The following is a 19,126-nucleotide window of genomic DNA, read 5'->3' as shown; positions in this document are numbered from 1 at the left end:
TTGAACTCATGAACCGTGATTTCATGACCTGAACCAAAGCCGGATGCTTAAATGACCCAGGTGCCCCCCCCCCTTTTTAAGTTTATTTCTTTATCTTGACAGAGAGAGAGAGAGAAAGCGAGCCCATGCATGCATGCGTGAGCAGGGAAGGGGCATAGAGAGAGGGAAATAGAAAATCCCAAGCAGGCTCCACACTTCCAGCACAGAGCCCAATGTGGGGCTCGAACTCATGAGCCATGAGATCATGACCTGAGCCGAAACCAAGAGTTGGACGCTTAACCAGCTGAGCCACCCAGGTGCCCCCCCCCCACCTTTTTTTTTTTTAAAGAAGAGAACAGGAGGGGCAGAGGGAGAGAGAGAGAATCTTAAGGAGGCTCCATGCCCAGAGTGGGCCTTGAAATCATGACCCTGGGATCATGACTTGAGCTGAAATCAAGATTTGGACACTGAACTGACTGAGCCACCCAGGTGCCCCAGCGCCTTTGTTCTTTCACTGTTTTTTTCTTTTTATAGCATTTATCTCTGCTTGGTGTTACATATACACGCCTGTATGTGGGGGTGGGGGATATTTCTGGCCTTATTTGTTGTTTCTCTAATGTGAACTCCATGAGAGCAGAGGCTTCTTCACTGTTGTGTTCTGGTACCTAGAACAGTGTCTCACATGCGGTATCAGTGAATATTTGTGAGTTGAATACACAATGCAGAATGCTTCACTGTTTTGTAAACCCTGGAGTACCTACACAGTCCTAGAGTTTGTAGAATTCAGTCTAGATATTCTTATTGAATGAAAATCCTGGCTCCTCTTCCTAATTTCCCGCTTCTCTATTCTTCCATTTCATTATTTTTATATGCACTTACCTAAATATGTGTAAATGTACACATATACTAGGTCCATTGTTTTGCATCTTGTTTTTTTCCCTACTTATCAGAATGCCTTGATGAGTTCCTTGTTAGTTCTGCAGAACTACCGGTATGGAATGATTGATGCATCTAACTCTCTGCAGATGAGCATTTAGGAGGTTTTCTTTAAAAAAGAAAATTTTTGGGGCGCCCGGGTGGCGCAGTCGGTTAAGCGTCCGACTTCAGCCAGGTCACGATCTCGCGGTCCGTGAGTTCGAGCCCCGCGTCAGGCTCTGGGCTGATGGCTCGGAGCCTGGAGCCTGTTTCCGATTCTGTGTCTTCCTCTCTCTCTGCCCCTCCCCCGTTCATGCTCTGTCTCTCTCTGTCCCAAAAATAAATAAAAAATGTTGAAAAAAAAAAAATTAAAAAAAAAATAAAAAAGAAAATTTTTTCTTTAAAAAAAAATTTCTTGGGGGAGTGCCTGGGTGGCTCAGTTGGTTGAGCGTCCCGACTTCGGCTCAGGTCATGATCTTGCAGTCCATGAGTTCCAGCCCTGCACCGGGCTCTGGGCTGACCGCTCAGAGCCTGGAGCCTGCTTCTGATTCTGTGTCTCCCACTCTCTCTACCCTTCTCCTGCTCATGCTCTGTCTCTCTCACTCTCAAAAATGAATAAATGTTAAAAAAAATTAAAAAAAATTTTTTTTTTTTGTATTTAGGTCATCACTATACTCCATGTAGGGCTTGAACTCATGACCCTGAGATCAGGAGTCACATGCTGTACTGACCGAGCCAGCCAGGCACCCCTAGGTGGTTTCCAATGTATTGCCATTCTGAATAGTGCTGCAGTGAGGGTGGTTGTATATTAGTCTTTGTGTACATGAGCAAGTGTTAGTTCTACAAAGAACTTAGAATTGCTAGGTCACAGTGAATGACCATTTAAGATTGTCACAGGCCCTTGAGGGAGTAGTTTACACGGTATGTGCTTTGGGAAAGCAAGGAGGCTAGTGCAGCTGGGGTTGAGTGACTGAAGGGAAGAGAGTAGTAATGAGATGTTTGTTCATTGTGTGGGGTTGTGTGTGTGAAGCAGATTGCATAGGGCCTGGTAAGGATTAAGGTTTTCACTGAATGAGGTGTTGGTGGTGGTTGTGGTGGTGATAGTGAGTTGGTTATTGGGCAAAAGCTGTGAGCATATGAAGAAATGCAAAAGGCAAGTAAACACAGGAAGAATGATTAACCTCAGGAATATAAAAGAAACTCAAAACCACAATATAAAAAAATCACTTTTCACTTACCAGGTTAGCAAGGCTAATATAGGACTGGTACTTCTTCTTGGCAGATGAGGTAGGATGGACCTTTTTACTCTTTATTGATGAGATTTCAGATTGGTATATGGCTTCTGGAAAGCATATGGATCAAGAGCCTTAAAGCCATCATTTAGACCCTTTGATTTGATAGTTTTTAACACTCTCCAGACACCCAGCAAATACTATTGTGTGCTGGAATCCAAATGAGAGAGGAAATGCTTCTGGTGTATTACTTGTAAAATAGAATATAAGCTGTGATAATGGTATCAGGCAAAAAAAAGTACATCAGAATACTGATAGAGTTAAGATTGTGGGTGTTTACCCAATTTATTTATTTATATTTTTACCTTTCATACTTTTCAGTAGTATATATTTGGCATTCATCAACTTATAAAGTTTGTTAGTTTCTGTAATTTTGAAGGTTTACTCAGTCTTTCAAAGAACCATTACAAACAGTTTTGTATACATAAAAAAAGAATAGGGTGATTGATTTCAAATCTCATTAGAAATATAACCCAGGATAAAGGCAAGCCTAGGAAAGATTCAGATCTGTCCCGCTGAGGATTCAGAACTGGATTCAGAACTAACAGGGTGGCACTATGCATTTATCACAGGAATTTGCCCCTTTTCCTGGAAGTGTTTTTTTTGTTTGTTTGTTTTTAATTATAAGGATGAATTCCAGTTTTGAATTTGTATGCCGCCATGTGACATGCCTGTTGAGTACGCTTCCCTTTATAAGAAATGTGTTTCCATTTCAGTGGCCTCATCGTTCCTGAGAGAGATGGCAACGAGACTGTCCCCGAGGTTGTTGCCACATCAGGTTATGCCCTGCTGCATTTTTTTAGTGATGCTGCTTATAATTTGACTGGATTTAATATCACTTACAAGTAAGATATTTAAGTCTAATCTTTGTGATTTTATGAAGAAACTTTACTCTTTGTTTTAACAATAATAATGACTAACATAGTTGAGGGCTGACAGTGTGCCAGGCATTGCACTAAGCAGTTTGCATGGATTTTCTCATTTAAAGTTCCTTCAAAAACTCATGAGGTATGGGCACTATTTGTTCACTTGTTCTGTAATTGAGGAAACTGGTGGGAAATGGTAAAATACATTGTCAGAGTGGTGGGACCACAATTTCATCCCAGCTCTAACTGCCTTTGAGCTTCTCCTGGAAGAGAGGGGCATTTTTTTTACTAATGGATAAAAGCATTGGGTTTTTTTTGCTGAGTGCAATTTAACAACTATTATTCATTTTCACATACTCGGGTTGGCCCATTGATGAGAACTTCGTTGAGGTTACAAAGGAAATGCAGACAACAGACTTAGGCAGCTTTGGGAATTTGTTGTGATAGGAAAGAGGCTAACTTTTGGCCTTTCTTTTTTTCCTCTTAAGAAATGTTTATTTTCATAAGTGGTTGAATTCATAAAGCACCCTAAGCAAAGGGTTTGTGCTGAAGAGCTTCTGTGGCCCACACAGCCTAAGATACTATTTGGGTTTTTACAGAATAAGTTTGCCAACTCCTGGCAGAGGCAGTAAGCTCCATGTATAACCATTATGCTGGATATGGTGATTTAGCTTTTCAGGTGCCCGGGGTTGGTGACTTGGCAGCCTGGGCAGCGTATCACAGTACTAGCAAGGTGATTTTTAGTGATCCAGGCAGGCATAAAGGCTAGGTTGAGGGGAAAGACTGATGAGTCTGGTTGGGTACAAGTGAGATGTGTAAGCAGGACATTGATATTCAGATCTAGGGCCCAGAAGAGCTGCCAGAGCTGGGGATGTCATCTGGGAGTCACTGGCACGCGGACAGTGACTCACTGGCTTATGGGCCCGAGTGCACAGTGAGGAGAGGGGCCGTAGAAGCAGCTAAGGGACAGAGGAATGCCAATGCGCTGTTTGTCACAGAAGCTCAGAAAAGAAAGTTTCAAGGAGGGAACTGACAGCTAGGAGATTGGGTAAGCAGAGGGGGCCCTAGGTGACCCTAGCTGAGGAGGGTAAGGTCAGAGACCTGGTGGGGGCACAGTTCACAGTGGAAGGTTAGAAAGCCATGGCACTGAGTGGGACACTCAGCTCTAAAGGGGAGGGGAGAGGTTTAGGCCAGAGCTTTGCTTTGCTTTGCTTTTTTTTTAAGTATTTATTTAAGTAATCTCTACATCCAGCGTGGGGATCAAACTCACAACCCCAGATCAAGAGTCAGGTGTTCTGACTGAGCCAGCCAGGCATCCCCTTAGGCCAGAGCTTTTCAAACTGCACATGGCACTGAGATCTCCTGGAGGGCTTGTTAAGACGCATTCCTGAACCCTACCCAGAAACCGTAGTTCAACAGAGCTGGGGCCTGAGAATCCAAATTTCTGATAAGTTCCTGGGTGATGCTGCTGCTGCCTACCCATGGTCCACACTCTGAGTAGCATTGCTCTAGCCATTCAACTAGGCCTCCTTCTGGGTTCCCTGTAGGTCCTTAGGCACAGTCTTAGCTCTTGCAAGCCCCCTCATAATAGCAGCCTTGAGGGAGAAGAGAAACTCCAGGGAGGGAGCACCCCTGGAGGGGGCGCAATTCAAGCACCCCTTGACATTGGAAACCCTTTGCCCTATCACTGGAGAGTTCTAGCTCTGTGACCAAGAAACACATGTTATTCTTACCCTGATTGTTTAAGGGAGCCTTGATCTCTCCTGGAGACCAGAATTAGTATTTGTTTGTTAAGTGAAGGAAGGTTGAGGTTATCCTAAATTTTAATAGCTTCTTGGTTCCAAGATCTCTGTTCTTTAAAAAGGAGTCCTAAACCATTTTAGGGGTTCCAGACCCTTTGAAAAGCCAAGTAAAACGATGATCTTTATTCCCAGAAGAATGCCTAGAAACACATACATAAAACATTGTTATTCTTTTTACAGGCATCCTCAAGTTGCACTGAATCCTAGCTTTGGTCTGACCGTAGCTGGGGGACCCTTGAGACTGGCTACCCACAGCTACTTAGATGTTCCCTGATTTTCTTTTAAAAGAAGAAAAAAATAGTTATATTTTATTTTCACACAAACTGACACTTCATTTTATTTCTGAGTCATATTTTAAGCACAGATAATTAGACCAATTTTTCTCATTACTCCAGTTTAGACATAGAAACAGATGTTTTGATGTATTATTACCTGCCACTTTCACTTTTCAGAGATTAAACAATGATGTTTGTGTTTTGAGATTTTTATGTAACTTTATTTATTTATTTATTTATTTATTTATTTAGAGCACAAACAGATGAGGGGCAGAGAGAAGAGAGGTAGAATCTGAAGCAGGCTCCGTGCCATCAGCACAGAGCCCGAAGTGGGGCTTGAACTCACAAACCTTGAGATCATGACCTGAGCTGAGATCAAGAGTCAGACGCTTAACTGACTGAGCCACCCAGGCGCTCCTATTTATTTAATTTTAAAGTTTATTTACTTATTCTGAGAGAGAGAGAAAGTGAGTGCAAGCACAAGTGGGGGAGGGGCAGAGAGAGAGGGAGAGGGAATCCCAAGCAGGCTCCATGGTGTCAGTGTGGAGCCTGATGCAGGGCTCCAACCCACGAACTGTGAGATCTTGACCTGAGTCAAAACCAAGAATCAGACGCTCAACCGACTGAGCCACCCAGGCGCCCTGAGATTTTATGTAACTTTAGAGAGTGCTCACAGTTAATTTTTGGCACATGAGATAAACGTCTGCCTAAGGGCACTGGAGTGGGGAAGTTGAGGTGTAAGAGAGGCTGTTATATTTTCCCTCCTTTAGTTCAAAAGGCGTTAAGGGTTACTCCCTTCTCTTCATTTTTCAGCAACATTAGATTTTGGTTGAGTGCCATTCCCTTGTATATGGTTAATAAGTGTGGCAGTAGGAGATTCTAATTTGACATATTTTTGGTGTGAGGCATAGGGGTGCTCACATTGGCATGGCAGTGCTTTTACTACAGTTTTATTTTAGGCCTTTTAGAAAAACGAAATGTGATTGTTGTAGCTATTTTACGATAACAAGTCCAATCTGAAATTTAAACTTTATTTTTTATAAACTGTTGGCCTTGCAAAGACCTTTTTCTTTTAGAATTTTTAAAGAAAGGTTCATTCATTCATTCATTCATTCATTCATTTAGAGAGCCAGAGAGAGTGTGTGTGAGCAGGGGAGGGCAGAGAGAGAGGGAGAGAGAGAGAATCTCAAGCAGGCTCCACACTGTGAGTGCAGAACCCGATGCAGGGGCCCGAACCCATGAACTGTGAGATCCTGACCCGAGCCAAAACCAAGAGTTAGACACTCAACCAACTGAGCCACCCAAGCACCCCAAAGGCCTTTTTTTTGAAAAATATGAAACTGAAGGTTCACTTCCGTGTTTGTATTATTACAGAGAGACAGTAGGCACCTCTTGGTAGAGGCCTACAAGAATGTCATTTAGCTTTTCTAACCAAATACTTTGTGTACTTAATCAGCTTACTGGGGCTTCAAAAGTAGGCATACACATTTCTTTCATTATAATTATATAGATTATTAAAATACTGTATACAAATATAGAATTTTATAAATACGTCATAAACTGATATTTCAGTGTAGGTGTGAACATTAATTAGCTTTTTTTTTTTTTAAAGTTTATTTATTTATTTTGAGAGGCAGAGTACAAGCAGGGGAGGGCCAGAGAGAAAGGGAGAGAGAGAGAATCCCAAGCAGGCTCCACACTGACAGCACAGAGCCCAACGCAAGGCTCAAACTCACCAACTATGAGATCATGACCTGAGCCGAAACCAAGAGTCGGGCACTTAACGCACTGAGCCACCCAGGTGCCCCTAATTAGCTTGTTTTTAATAGCTGATTCCTAATTTTCTGACATGCTTTGCTGCAAAATTTCTTTTTAGTTTTCTGTATAGGCCTTAGAAGAAATCTGTACTCTTAAAAGTGTCTTGATAGTTTGGTTATTGTCCCCTCCTTTAAAATCTGAATTACGTCTTTTCAGAATGCTGACAATACAGTTACCTTAAAGTCATGTTATTATGAGGCACATTAGAGTTAAGCTGTTGAGTGAAACTGGTCCTTCCTTTTTCTTCTCCCTGACATGAGTAGATAAACTTACTGAGGAATTTTAAATACACCAATCCGGTCAATAATCTTATATTCTCTGAACTCTCAGAGGTATATGTATCAGGAAGATGGTATAATGTATTGTTAGCCGTTTGTTTCATCCTTTTCCTCCAAACTTGTAACCTCATTTCCTAATGCTCGTCACTGATGGGGCCACCAAGAGCAGCATAGTCTTCTCACCCTTGAGAAGTTAAATGTGGACATTTTGTAAGAATTTCTTTTCCCTAAGTAAGTTTTTTAACTTGTGTCTTCTTATGAGAATCCAACAGGGTTGATATGCCCTAGTTATGCAGTGTTGAGTGACCCCACTTTGGCTGAAAGGTAAGTACTGCCGTTATGCTCGTGAATGAACTGGAGAGCCAGTGACAGATAGTCTTAAACCTTGTGTAGGCAGAAGTTTTGCTGAATTAATTGAAGTGTTGCTTTGTGTTGATTTAATTTTCCCCAACTGTTTTTATAGTTTTGACATGTGTCCGAACAATTGCTCAGGCCGAGGAGAATGTAAGATCAGTAATAGCAGCAACACTGTCCAATGTGAATGTTCTGAAAACTGGAAAGGTGAAGCATGCGACATTCCTCATTGTATACACGACTGTGGTTTCCCTGATCGAGGCATTTGCAATTCAAGTGATGTCAGAGGATGCTCCTGCTTCCCAGACTGGCAGGGTAGGAGCTTCTTTTATCTTTGCTTTGCTTCCAGTTTACCGCATCTTCCTAGTTCCTTATGTTCTACATTGACTTTATTCCTTGGGTATATACCATATATATAATATATGTTAATATATATATATATATATATATATATATATATATATATATATAATATATATGTTAATATGTAGCATTTAAGTTTTTGCATCTCTTTATTCAGATTCTTACAAATCTTTGAATTTCACAGATGTGTGGTTGTGGTCTCTTGAGAATTGTGGAGGGGTTTGACATTCTTTGCAATTCATTCATGAAAGTTTGAGGGCTTGGTCTCAACCTTAAGAAGACATAGCAGAGAACCAAGCTGGGAGGTGGGACAAAAACTAATAGTAATGGTATCTCTCAGATACTTTCAATAAATTCCAAAAAAATTGGGGTCTATTATATAATAGAATCCTAAAACAGTCAGTGAGTGGAATTATCTGCAGATAGAGATTATTAAAGAAATTGTAGCAAATTCTTTCAGGGAATCTCTGATAACAGCTGTTACTGATTTAGTAATTTTCTTTATACATTATCCTTTCTACCAAGCACTTTTATTTTGAAAGGAAATGTGCTTGTTTAATGCTTTGTGGGATTTGGCCGACATCAAAGGGTTAAGTAATTGAAGTATTTGAGTACCTCCCACTGTGCACAGCTTGCAGCAGGAGCCACACCCCCAACAGTGGAGTTTCTTGATTTTCCAGGAAATGGATAGTTTCTATTATTACTCCTGGGACTAGTCTTTAAATTTTAGTCTGAAAGTTTTTCATCTGAATTAATAATTCCTTTGTCCGGTCTTTCCTCTGAGAGCTGCTTAAGCAAGTATTTCATTACTAAAAAATCCTAACCTGGATATGGTCAGGTCATAATTAGAAAAGTGTGTGATTTTCAATTTTATTGGAGATGACCCTTGGTCACTAGCTTTGAGTGAATTGAAAGCACGAATTAAAGGACTTTGATATTTAGATGCTAAAGGAAAACTAAGTATACTTTAGGTATTTGTTACATTTATATGATTAAAACTTGAAATGCAGTAATTTTAAAGCTGCATTTTGTGAATCTAATTTATTCTGTTTTATTAGGTCCTGGATGTTCAATTCCTGTACCAGCTATCCAATCATTTTGGACTCGAGAGGAATATTCTAACCTAAAGCTCCCCAGAGCCTCTCACAAAGCTGTGGTCAATGGAAATATAATGTGGGTTGTTGGAGGATATATGTTCAACCACTCAGATTACAACATGGTTCTAGCGTAAGTTGTTTTAAACATTTTTGCAAGAAGCTGACTAGTTTTCCATTTCAAAAATTTATAAAGTAGAGATAAAAAGAAAAGAAATCATCAGTAATTCCATCACCCAGAAAATCACTGTTAATATTTTGGTAGTGGTGTTCCAGAATTTGTTTGACATATCCTTAGTTTTTGAAGGTGGGAGGCACAAAGAATGTGTTTTTATCATAAGTAGTAATTTGTCTTTTCTAGATACCATCTCTCATATTTTGCTTTAGGTACACATGGGGGGGGGGGTTCTACAAAAATTGGGGGTTATTTTACCTCTTATTTTAATTAGCTTATCTGTAGGTCACATGCTTTGCATTTGTAGTTTTCTAGAGGAAATTATGCTATTGTCTAATACTTGACCCAGTGTTCAAGGTCTCCTGCTGGTCCCATGCTGTTCATCTTGAAAGGAGAATATATATTATCACAGTGGAGTTATGAAGTTAGTTATGAAGATTGACTTTGGGGAGAAATTTATGAACATGTACTCATGCTGATTTTATGCCCTGGAGATTTTTTCTAGGCATTTTTTATTAATGAAGATTGTCAAAAACCAGCATCTGTTCTTTAAGGGATTCTGGAACTATGGCAGCAGTGGCATAGTTTCTGAATCCCCCAAGTAGTCATTAAAGCACACATGCAACTAGGATAGCAAAATGGAAAAAAAAACAACAACAACACATGAGTAACAAAACAAAGCTTGGTCAGAAGTTATCTACACAGATGGGTGGGGCTAACCCATTGACAGCTCCAGAACCTGTGTGGTATTGCCATCTGTGTAGGAATAAGCAAAGGGGAGCAAGGGACTGACTGACAGGCTCCAGTATACCTAGAAGAAGCTGCTTTGAGAACAGCAGCTGGAGCTGGAAAGATTTGCATATTCTAGTACTGGGTAAGCACAAGGGATCTATAGTAGGATCTGAAGGGGCTAGAACAGTTTGTGCCTTATTAGCTCTCTAAATGAACTAGGCAGATTTTCTTTGCAGGAGAAAGTTCCACACTGAGGAGAAACCACTGGGAATAGAATTCAAATTGAACAGGACAGTGACAATAGAAAAAAAGGAAAAGGGTGTCCAGATAACAGGGAGGGGAACAGAGCCAGGATAGTTCAACAAGTAAGCTGCCATGTGTTTGAACACACACTGTTAGCAACAGAAGAGTGAGCTGGAGAGCTGAGAAATTAGGAAGTCAATCCTAACCCAGGCCCCTCCTGTACAAGTTTAGGAAAAAACTAGTTTTGCTTAAAATTGAGCAACAGAAAAAAAATGTATGAAGTTATTAATGACCTAGAAAAATAAAAGTTAAAGTAACATAGAATAAAGAGACCAAGGAGTAGGATAACCCCCCCTTTGTACGTGAAAGCGTACTAGAAAAATATACTCTCCAAACTGATGAAAATGGTAAGTTAGAATTCCCAGACAAGCTAAAATGCAGGAAGACAATGATGCGAGATATGAAAGAACAGTAGAATCAGAAGTAGAAAAATCCAGAAATGAGTTGATAGAAGTTAGGAAAGAATTTTAAAGTATCTCAGAATTAAAGACGAGCCTAAGAGGAACACAGTAAGTAAGCACAATAGAAACTCCTTTAGTAATAGAATATGAAAAAGGAAATTATTAAAAATCACAAAGGAATGAAGGTTAGTACAGTTAAAAACCCTGGACATTATATATAAAACAAACATGAGAAAACTGTGAAAAGGAGGGAGAAGGCAGTCTGGCTAGGGACCTTGGGACCCAAGGAATGATGTAACAGTAGATTCCATGGGTTTTCTTTTTGTCTCATATATCCCAGATTTGATGTTGGAAAAAGCAGCAATCTGAAAATGCCGATAGACACAAGCCGAAAAAGCCTCAAGAAAAAGCCTACCTATTCTCTCTAGCCTAACGACTAGGAAAAGGGCAGCTTAGGAAGACAGCAAGACAGAAAACTGTAAGACACAAATAACCACTCTGCTGCAAACACCACAGAAAGAACTGTGGCCCCACCCTCATCCCTGTCAGCAAAGTCTGAGTGTAGAGTCTAGATTTCTGTTCCTGCCAGGGTGTGGTGAGGTGCTGCAACCCTCCACCCCCACCCCACTGCCAGTATTAGAGAAGGCCTAGTGAGGAGCTGGGCCTTTCTTCTCTTCCAGGCAAGAATGAGGCCTCCCTCACCCATGTGATGTCAGTGGAGACCGCGTGGGGAGCCTGGCAGTAATGAGTTGGCCTTCCCTCTTCCCCACTTGGGTGACAGAGGAGGCTTGCTATAACAGTAGATTTAAATAAGATCCGGAGGCTCATGTCATGACACCCAAAATGTTCAGATTCAATCGAAAATCATTTCTCATGCAAAGAGCCAGGAAAATCTCAACTCAAATGAAAAAAAAGCAATTAAGTTGCTGACAGCAGGATGACATAGATAATAGAATTATCTGACAGGATTTTAAAGCAGCCATTATAAAAATGCTTCAGTGTACAATTATAGACATACTTGAAACAAATGAATAATAAGGTCTCACCAAAGAAATCGAAGATATAAGGAAGAATAAGATGGAAATTTTAGAACTGAAAAATACAGTAACCAAAACAAAAATCTCAGCGGACAGTATCAACAGAATGGAGAGGACAGAGGAAAGAGTCCGTGAATCTGAAGGTAGAACAACAGAAGTCCCTCAATCTCATCCAGAGAGAAAATAGAGTATTTTAAAAATGAGCAGAGCCTCAGAGACCTGGGGACTATAACAATAAATCTTAGCATTTCTGTCACCAGGGAGTCCTAGAAGGAGAAGAGCAAGAGAGAATGTCTGAAAAAGTATTTAAAGAAACTATGGCCGATAGTTGCCTAAATTTGGCAGAAGACATGCATGTACATGCAAGAAGTTGGGCGAACTCCAGCAATCCTGGACTCCCACAGGGGTTCACAGTCCATTGGTTTTGCCCCAGTCTTTCTCATTCTCCTGCTCAGGCATCATATTTCTCTTCATTTTTCAAATCTCTACCACATTGTCTCCTGTTTTCATTCTCAGCCAATTCCCTTGCTTCCTGTTTCTGTTTTGAAAGGTAAAAGTTATCCGAAGAGAACTTCCACGAACTCCCACCACCACATGTAGCCATTACCCACATCTGTGCTCATTTATTCTGTCCTCTGTTTCTGTACATCAGCACTGCCCAGTGGGTCACTGTCATGTCACTAGCCACTTGTGGTTATTGAGCGCTTGAAATGTGACTAATGTGACCAAGGAGTTGAATTTTAAATATTCAGTTCTGAGTCCTCATCTTACTTGGTCTTTCACCAACATTTGATAAAACTTGTCCATCCCTCCTCTTGTAAACCTTTTCTTCCCTTGGCTTCCAGGGCTCCACAATCTCCTGATATTTGTTCCCACTATTTATTCCTTTGCAGCCTCTTTAGCCGGTTCTTCTTCAGCGGACTGACTTCTGAATGATGCTGTGTCCCAGGGCTCAGCTCTTGGCCCTCTTCCATGAGAGTATATATTCACTCTCCTGGTGATCTCATCTAATATCTTGGCCTTTATGTTGGTGACCCCCAATTTTATGTCTGCATCCTAGCCTTTTCATCTGAACCTTTATCTCCACGTCTTTATTTGACATCTCAATCTTTTGGCTATCTCAGAGGCATCTTAAACTGTATGTGTCCAAAACTGATCTTTCCTCCTGGCCAGCTCTTGCCCCAGATGACCCTATCTCAGTTAATGACCATTTCATACTGCTATTTGCTTAACCCCAAAATTTTGGAAGCCTTCCCTGACTTCTTGTTTTTTCACATCCCATGTCAGTATGTATATTAGTTATCTATTGCTGCACGACAAGCGACTACAAATGGAGCAGCTTAAAACAGCACCCATTTATTACCTCATAGTTTCTGCTGGTCAAGAGTCTGGGCGTGGCTTAACTGGGTGCTCCGCAGTCATAGTGTCACCTGGCCTTTGTTCCCATTTAGAGGTTCTGCTGGGGGGAAAGTCCACTTCCAAGCTCACTAGGGCTGTTGGCAGAATCCACTTCCTTGTGGTTATAGCCCCAGCTTCTTGCCGACTGTCAAGTAGAGTCTGCTCTCAACTCCTAGAGGCCGCCCGCAGTTTCTTATCACTTTGACTTCCCTAGTGTGGCTGCTTGCTTCGTTAGGTCACAAGGAGACTCTCTAGACTGAGTCTGCTGGTAGGACGGATGTCATGGAAATGACATGTCACCATCTTTGCCACGTTCTGTTGGTTAGAAGCAAGTCATAGATCCTGTCCACACTTGAGGGGAAGGTAAGGTATTATACATGGGCATGAATACCAAGAAGACAAGATCATGAAGACCACCGCCCCAGTGTCTGTCTGCTACCATATGTCAGCAGACATTGTTAGCTCTACTTTTATTTATTTTTATTTTTTTAACATTTATTTATTTTTGAGAGACAGAGGCAGAGCATGAGCAGGGGAGGGGGAGAGAGAGAGATACAGATTCTGAAGCAGGCTTCAGGCTCTGAGCTGTTTGTTAGCACAGAGCCCGACGCGGGACGCCAACTCATGAACTGCGAGACCATGACCCAAGCTGAAGTTGGACACTCAACCGAATGAGCCACCCCGGCGCCCCTTTTTAGCTCTACTTTTAAAATCTATCCCCACTCTGTTTTTCACTGTTTCTAGTGCCACTGCCCTGAGAAGTAAGGTAAAATTAAAGGTCTGAAAGTGATTGTCTCTTCTGCTATGATACTAGATACTATGAGAGTCAAGTATTCTACCATTGATGTGATTTTTACCCCTGTATTTGGCATTATCGTCTCTCAAAGCAAAAAATCTGGGAATGACTTTGATACTTCCTCTCCTTCACCTCCTCATATCCTAATCTCCTATGGAGCCCACTAAATACATGTTATATTCACTCTTTCCTCTCTGTGCCCAGCCTGCCACTATCTCTCACCTAAGCTTTAGCAGTAGATTCCTAGCACGTCTGTTTCCATGCATTCCTCTTAATTCACTTTTTAAATACCAACTGTTATGATTTTTTTAATATAGTGTAGATCATATAATTTACTACCTTCTTAAAACCTATCAGTGGCTTTTCCCATTGGACATAATGGGCCTACCTGATCTGACCACTGCTTACCTTCCCAGACTCAACTTGTTCCTTTCCCACCTCACCAGCCTTCTTTGTTTGTCTAAAACTCTCTGTGTGCTCACCCCTCCCTCAATCCAGATTCTTTTTGCCTTTGTACCCCAGGGCTGTTTTCTTCTCACCCTTTAGATCTCAGTTAACTGTCCCACAAGAGATCTTCCCTGATGATCATCCAGTTCAGACAGGCTCTCCCTGTTCTTTTTCAGAATTGTCATTTCTTTTAGAGCAGTGTTCATCATTTTTAATGCTACGTGTGCCCCTTGTGCTTCTCAGGTTTTGCCTTTTCTATTATACATTCTCCATGGTTAGAGACCTTGTTTGCTCACTCAGCTCAGGGCTTCGCTCATAGAATGAGCTTAAATAAGTATTTACCAGGTGAGTGGGAGAGTAAATGAATTCTTTGCTTCTTTCACAAATACCTGTTCCTAGAAATATTAATGTCACCTCTTGCTTTTATTTGACTGGTGTATCTCATATGCCACATTTGTTTTTTAGATTGTAGCATTTTTTCTTCTTGTACTTGATCAGAACATGATTTTTATAGCTTTATGTATTTCATGTAAATATTAATACAGTTTCAAATACAATTTTACTAACTCATGAAAGGTAAATATAGTGACTCCTTTTAGAAGAAGTGTTTCTGGAACTTACATTATAAACTTAATCATCATTTATACTCTTACATAGCCATATTTCAGCAATTGAACTTACTGTCTATTTTTCCCACAACCCTGTTAACCCAAAACTTCTAACTTGCGTTAAAAAGCAATGCCCATTTTATGTCACCTAAGAGTCGTCTTGGGAAACAAACGGTCTTTGTCTCCAGGGTTAAGATTTCCAATTGAAATTTTATCACTGAATTTTCTTCCCTTAAGCAAAAAAGAGTTTAAAAACATTATTTGCGTGGGGCTCCTGGGTGGTTCAATTGATTAAGCGTTGGACATCGGCTCAGGTCATGATATTGTGGTTTGTGAGTTTGAGCCCCACATCAGGCTCTGCTGACAGCTCAGAGCCTGGAGCCTGCTTCCAAATCTGTGCCTCCTTCTCTCTCTGCCCCTCCCTGCTCACACTCTGTCTCTCTCTCAAAAATGAATAAACATTAAAAATTAAAAAAAAAATTTTTTAAAGTAGGATATTGAGTAGCAGATAACCAAATACCTAATCCAGTAAACTCCTTTTTTTTTTTTTTTAAAGTGTATTTATTTTGAGAGAGACAGAGACAGCACAAGCAAGGGAGACGTAAAAGGGAGGGAGAATTCCAAGCAGGCTCTGCACCATCAGCACAGAGCCCATTGTGGGGCTCGAACTTGTGCAACTGTGAAATCATGACCTGAGCCAGATGCTTAATGGACTGAGCCACCCAGGTGCCCCCAGGAAACTTTAAAACAGATTCACAGAAACAGTAAGACTGACCCCCTGTTCTGCCCCATAGAAACCATGTGGGTGAGATTCTGAGAGTTCTCACAAATAGTCCCACATCTGAAAGAAGCAAACTGAATGAGTATCATTGTTGTTTCACCCTCTTAATTAAAGAGTCAGAGAAATTAGAAATTGTTGCTGAGGAGGATTGGGTGAAAAGAGGGAAAATCAATTGAATGGCTGACTCTCTCTGTCCAGAAGTCAAGGCTTCTTTTAATTTGGGATATGCATTGACCACTGGGGTAGGACACTTAAAATCTCAGAGGAGAGCAGAGTCTGGGTAATTTATTCTAATAGACTGCATACTTCTCCATCTGAGCCCCAGCATGTCCTCAGACTTCAGAAAAGTGGATAGAAGATGAAATACCAGCTCTCACAATAAAGCTAGGATGGAAGGATAACTGGTCTTAGATATTCCAGAAAAAGAATTAAGAAATCACCCACACTTTATAAATGTCTGGAGGGCAATGTCTAATCACCAGCAAGATGAAAGAAATGATGTTGTAGCTAACACATCATATTCTATGATGGAAAAATAAAGAGGAAGAAAACAGCTTGTAAATGCTGTCAGCTATCATAGAGGAAAAATAAGGAGATTCCTTCCAGCTGCTGCATGCTGCACGTCAACTTAATGAGGATTTGAATTCAGAAAAACAAACTGAGAGACAGGAAAATAACAACAATGAGATGAAATGGGAGATTACACATTTAAGGAAATGTAAATAAATTATATACAGCAAAAAGTAGAAAGAAAATTGAATTACTGACAGCTTTATAGACATTCCAGCGAATACAGGTTGAAATAATTAGAAAAGCAAAGACACATGGAAGACAGGAGATCCAATATAAAGATAATTGCTGTCGCTGAAGAAAAGAACCTAACAAATAGGACAAATGGATTGAAATAGAACAAGAGGTTTCAGGAAAATTGTATAGCTGTTCAACAAGACCTGATTTGATCAAGTTATTGAACTTTTAGGATAAAGGACAAATTATTGGATGGAAAGCCTCTCAGGTAGTTCTGTGCCTCCTCTGGCTGGACTCATGTTCAGCCTCCACAGAGCCTTTGCCATGGTCTTCGGATGGTCAGACACTATGATTGGAATACCAGGACCCTGTGGGTGGTGGGGCCTGTGGCCTGTGCTGTGATTATCATTGTGATAGCAGCCATCAAGGAGGGGTTTGTGAGAGAGATGGCTGCAGTTCTGAAAGACACCTGCTTCTGAATTCCTGAAGTTTGTCTTTGCTTATCTGTGTGTCCAGGTCTTAGAACTAGTTGTTCAATATTCTGTTATCTTGAACTGAGCTCCCAGAAGAATTTATTTAGTGCTTGGAATTTCTTATGTTTTATTGCATCAATATTGTTCTTGCCTTGTGTTTGCTTTTCTGGGTTGTGAAAAGAGTCACAGCCTGTTATGTAAGAACTTTGGCTTGTTCATCTGTGCCAGGTTATTGGGACCTGCCAGTACCTTAGTGTCTCTGACAGGCTCTTGAGCTGACTCATTGACTATGAGGAGCAAAATGCATAAGATACAGATTGAGCACCCTCTGTGTCATTTGAAAGAGAAGTAGATTAAATCATCTAGGGGTTTGGGCGCTCTCTGTTTCTTTCCTCTTTCAAGCTTACAGACAAAACATTAGGTATATTAGTATTTTTAGAAGCCATGCCAGTCCTGAGGAAAGACCTCTCACAACCAGAACTCCATAAAAGTATTATAGTGGTATGCAGTCCATTTTGTAAAGACATTACCCTGGATGGATTTTAGTTATTTCTACCTAAGTAAAATATAATATTGTGACTTTAAAAAAGAATAGAGAGAGAAAGGGGGAGAGAGAGGGAGAAGGAGAGAGAATGAGAATGAGGCTTCCAAACAGGAGAGCAAGCCACATGAAAGGGGGAAAAATCAGACTAGCCTTGGGCTTCTCCATAGCAACATTCACTGCAGTATTTTTCAAGGGAGCAGCATCTGCAAAGTTCTAAAGGCAAGAAAGGATGGCCCAAAGATATTATACCCAGCCAAGATGTCATTCAGCTGTAAAGCTAGCAAGCAGGTATTCTTTTTTTTTTTTTTTCTTCTTTTATGTTTTATTTATTTTTGAGAGAGAGACAGAGTGTGAGCAGGGGAGGGGCAGAGAGAATAGGAGACACAGAATCGGAAGCAGGCTTCAGGCTCTGAGCTGTCAGCACAGAGCCCAATATGAGGCTCAAACCCATGAACAGTGTGATCATGACCTGAAGCAAAGTTGGACACCCAACCTTGACTGAGCCGCCCGGCTGTCCCCCAAGCAGGTATTCTTAAACATGAGAGAATTTAGGGAAAGGAGCATATATGAGCTCCACTAGAAAAAAAACCACTCAGCAGCAAAATTAGGAATTAAAGACTCAAGGAGAAGTTGTGGTAAGAGGACAGTGAGGAGATTGCTTCAGCTAAAATACAGATCCAGTGCTAAAGAACTATGGTATCACAGTTACAGAATGGAGTGTGACTGTTACAAACTGGGACAGTGTAAAAATTACATAACAAAAATTGGGAGAAAAAATAGGAAATGTGAGTGCTAAGGTTTTCAACTTTCAAAGCAGGAAGTTAATGGATTCTGTCCAAAATTAACCTAATTTTGTATGTAACTTAAAAACTAAAGTGAATCCAACCTCTAAATAATTTTTCATGTATTTTTAAAAATGTGGAATATTTAAAAAATACATAAGATAATAACTGGTATTAATATATTATTCAGTAAATGTCCCCATTTTGTTTTAGATCATGTATAAAATATTTAAGACAAAAGGAAAGGTTTAGAAAAGAATAATGAATACTAATGCATACACCACCTAGGTTAGGAAATAAGGCATTCCTAATATAATTAAAGATCCCCACATGTTCCACCCCATATCAGAGATAATCAGTATCCTGATGTTGTATCATTTGTTCACATACACGTCTTTATACTTTTGATAGATATGAACATATAATTAATAAGTTTTCTATTTTTAGTCATTATAGAAACAGTATTCTGCAGTTTGATTCTTTAGCTTAGGATTGTTTTGACATTTATGTTGAGAATGTGTTGTTTGAGAGTATTTATTTTTCACTCTATAATTTTATTATATAGACATAATCCTTTTTCTGTTGGTGGACATTTATTTGTTTCCTTTTTTTGCTACTTTGTTGATAAAACTTTCTTCTTTTTTCTTGTTTACATAATAATTTTTCATAATAAAAAAACTTGGATTATTCAGGGAAACATAGAAAATAAACATTTATTTAAAGTAGAACAATAGCATTGGTTTTTCACTTCTTTTTTCTATTAAATTATATATAAATTGACACTATTTAAAGTATCAACTGTAGCACGATCCCCTTTGTATAAATATATATTGTCAGTGTATTTTTCTATATATATGCATCAAAAA

General features: G+C 40.1%; 1 protein-coding gene across 4 annotated transcripts in view; it reads left to right on the top strand.

Moving 5' to 3' along the window:
- The window catches only part of ATRN (attractin), a 161,402-nt gene that overhangs the window by 44,117 nt on the left and 98,159 nt on the right, over window positions 1-19,126 (top strand). For all 4 annotated transcript variants that reach the window (XM_058685027.1, XM_058685025.1, XM_058685024.1 and 1 more), the window contains exons 4-6: window positions 2,903-3,031; window positions 7,689-7,894; window positions 9,001-9,169. In XM_058685027.1, the coding sequence (XP_058541010.1) occupies window positions 2,903-3,031; window positions 7,689-7,894; window positions 9,001-9,169 (504 nt within the window). The remainder of the gene's footprint in view (window positions 1-2,902; window positions 3,032-7,688; window positions 7,895-9,000; window positions 9,170-19,126) is intronic.

The sequence above is a fragment of the Neofelis nebulosa genome, chromosome 9, assembly GCF_028018385.1.
Source record: "Neofelis nebulosa isolate mNeoNeb1 chromosome 9, mNeoNeb1.pri, whole genome shotgun sequence".
Taxonomy (NCBI): Eukaryota; Metazoa; Chordata; class Mammalia; order Carnivora; family Felidae; genus Neofelis; species Neofelis nebulosa.
This window is presented reverse-complemented; position numbering and strand designations above follow the sequence as displayed.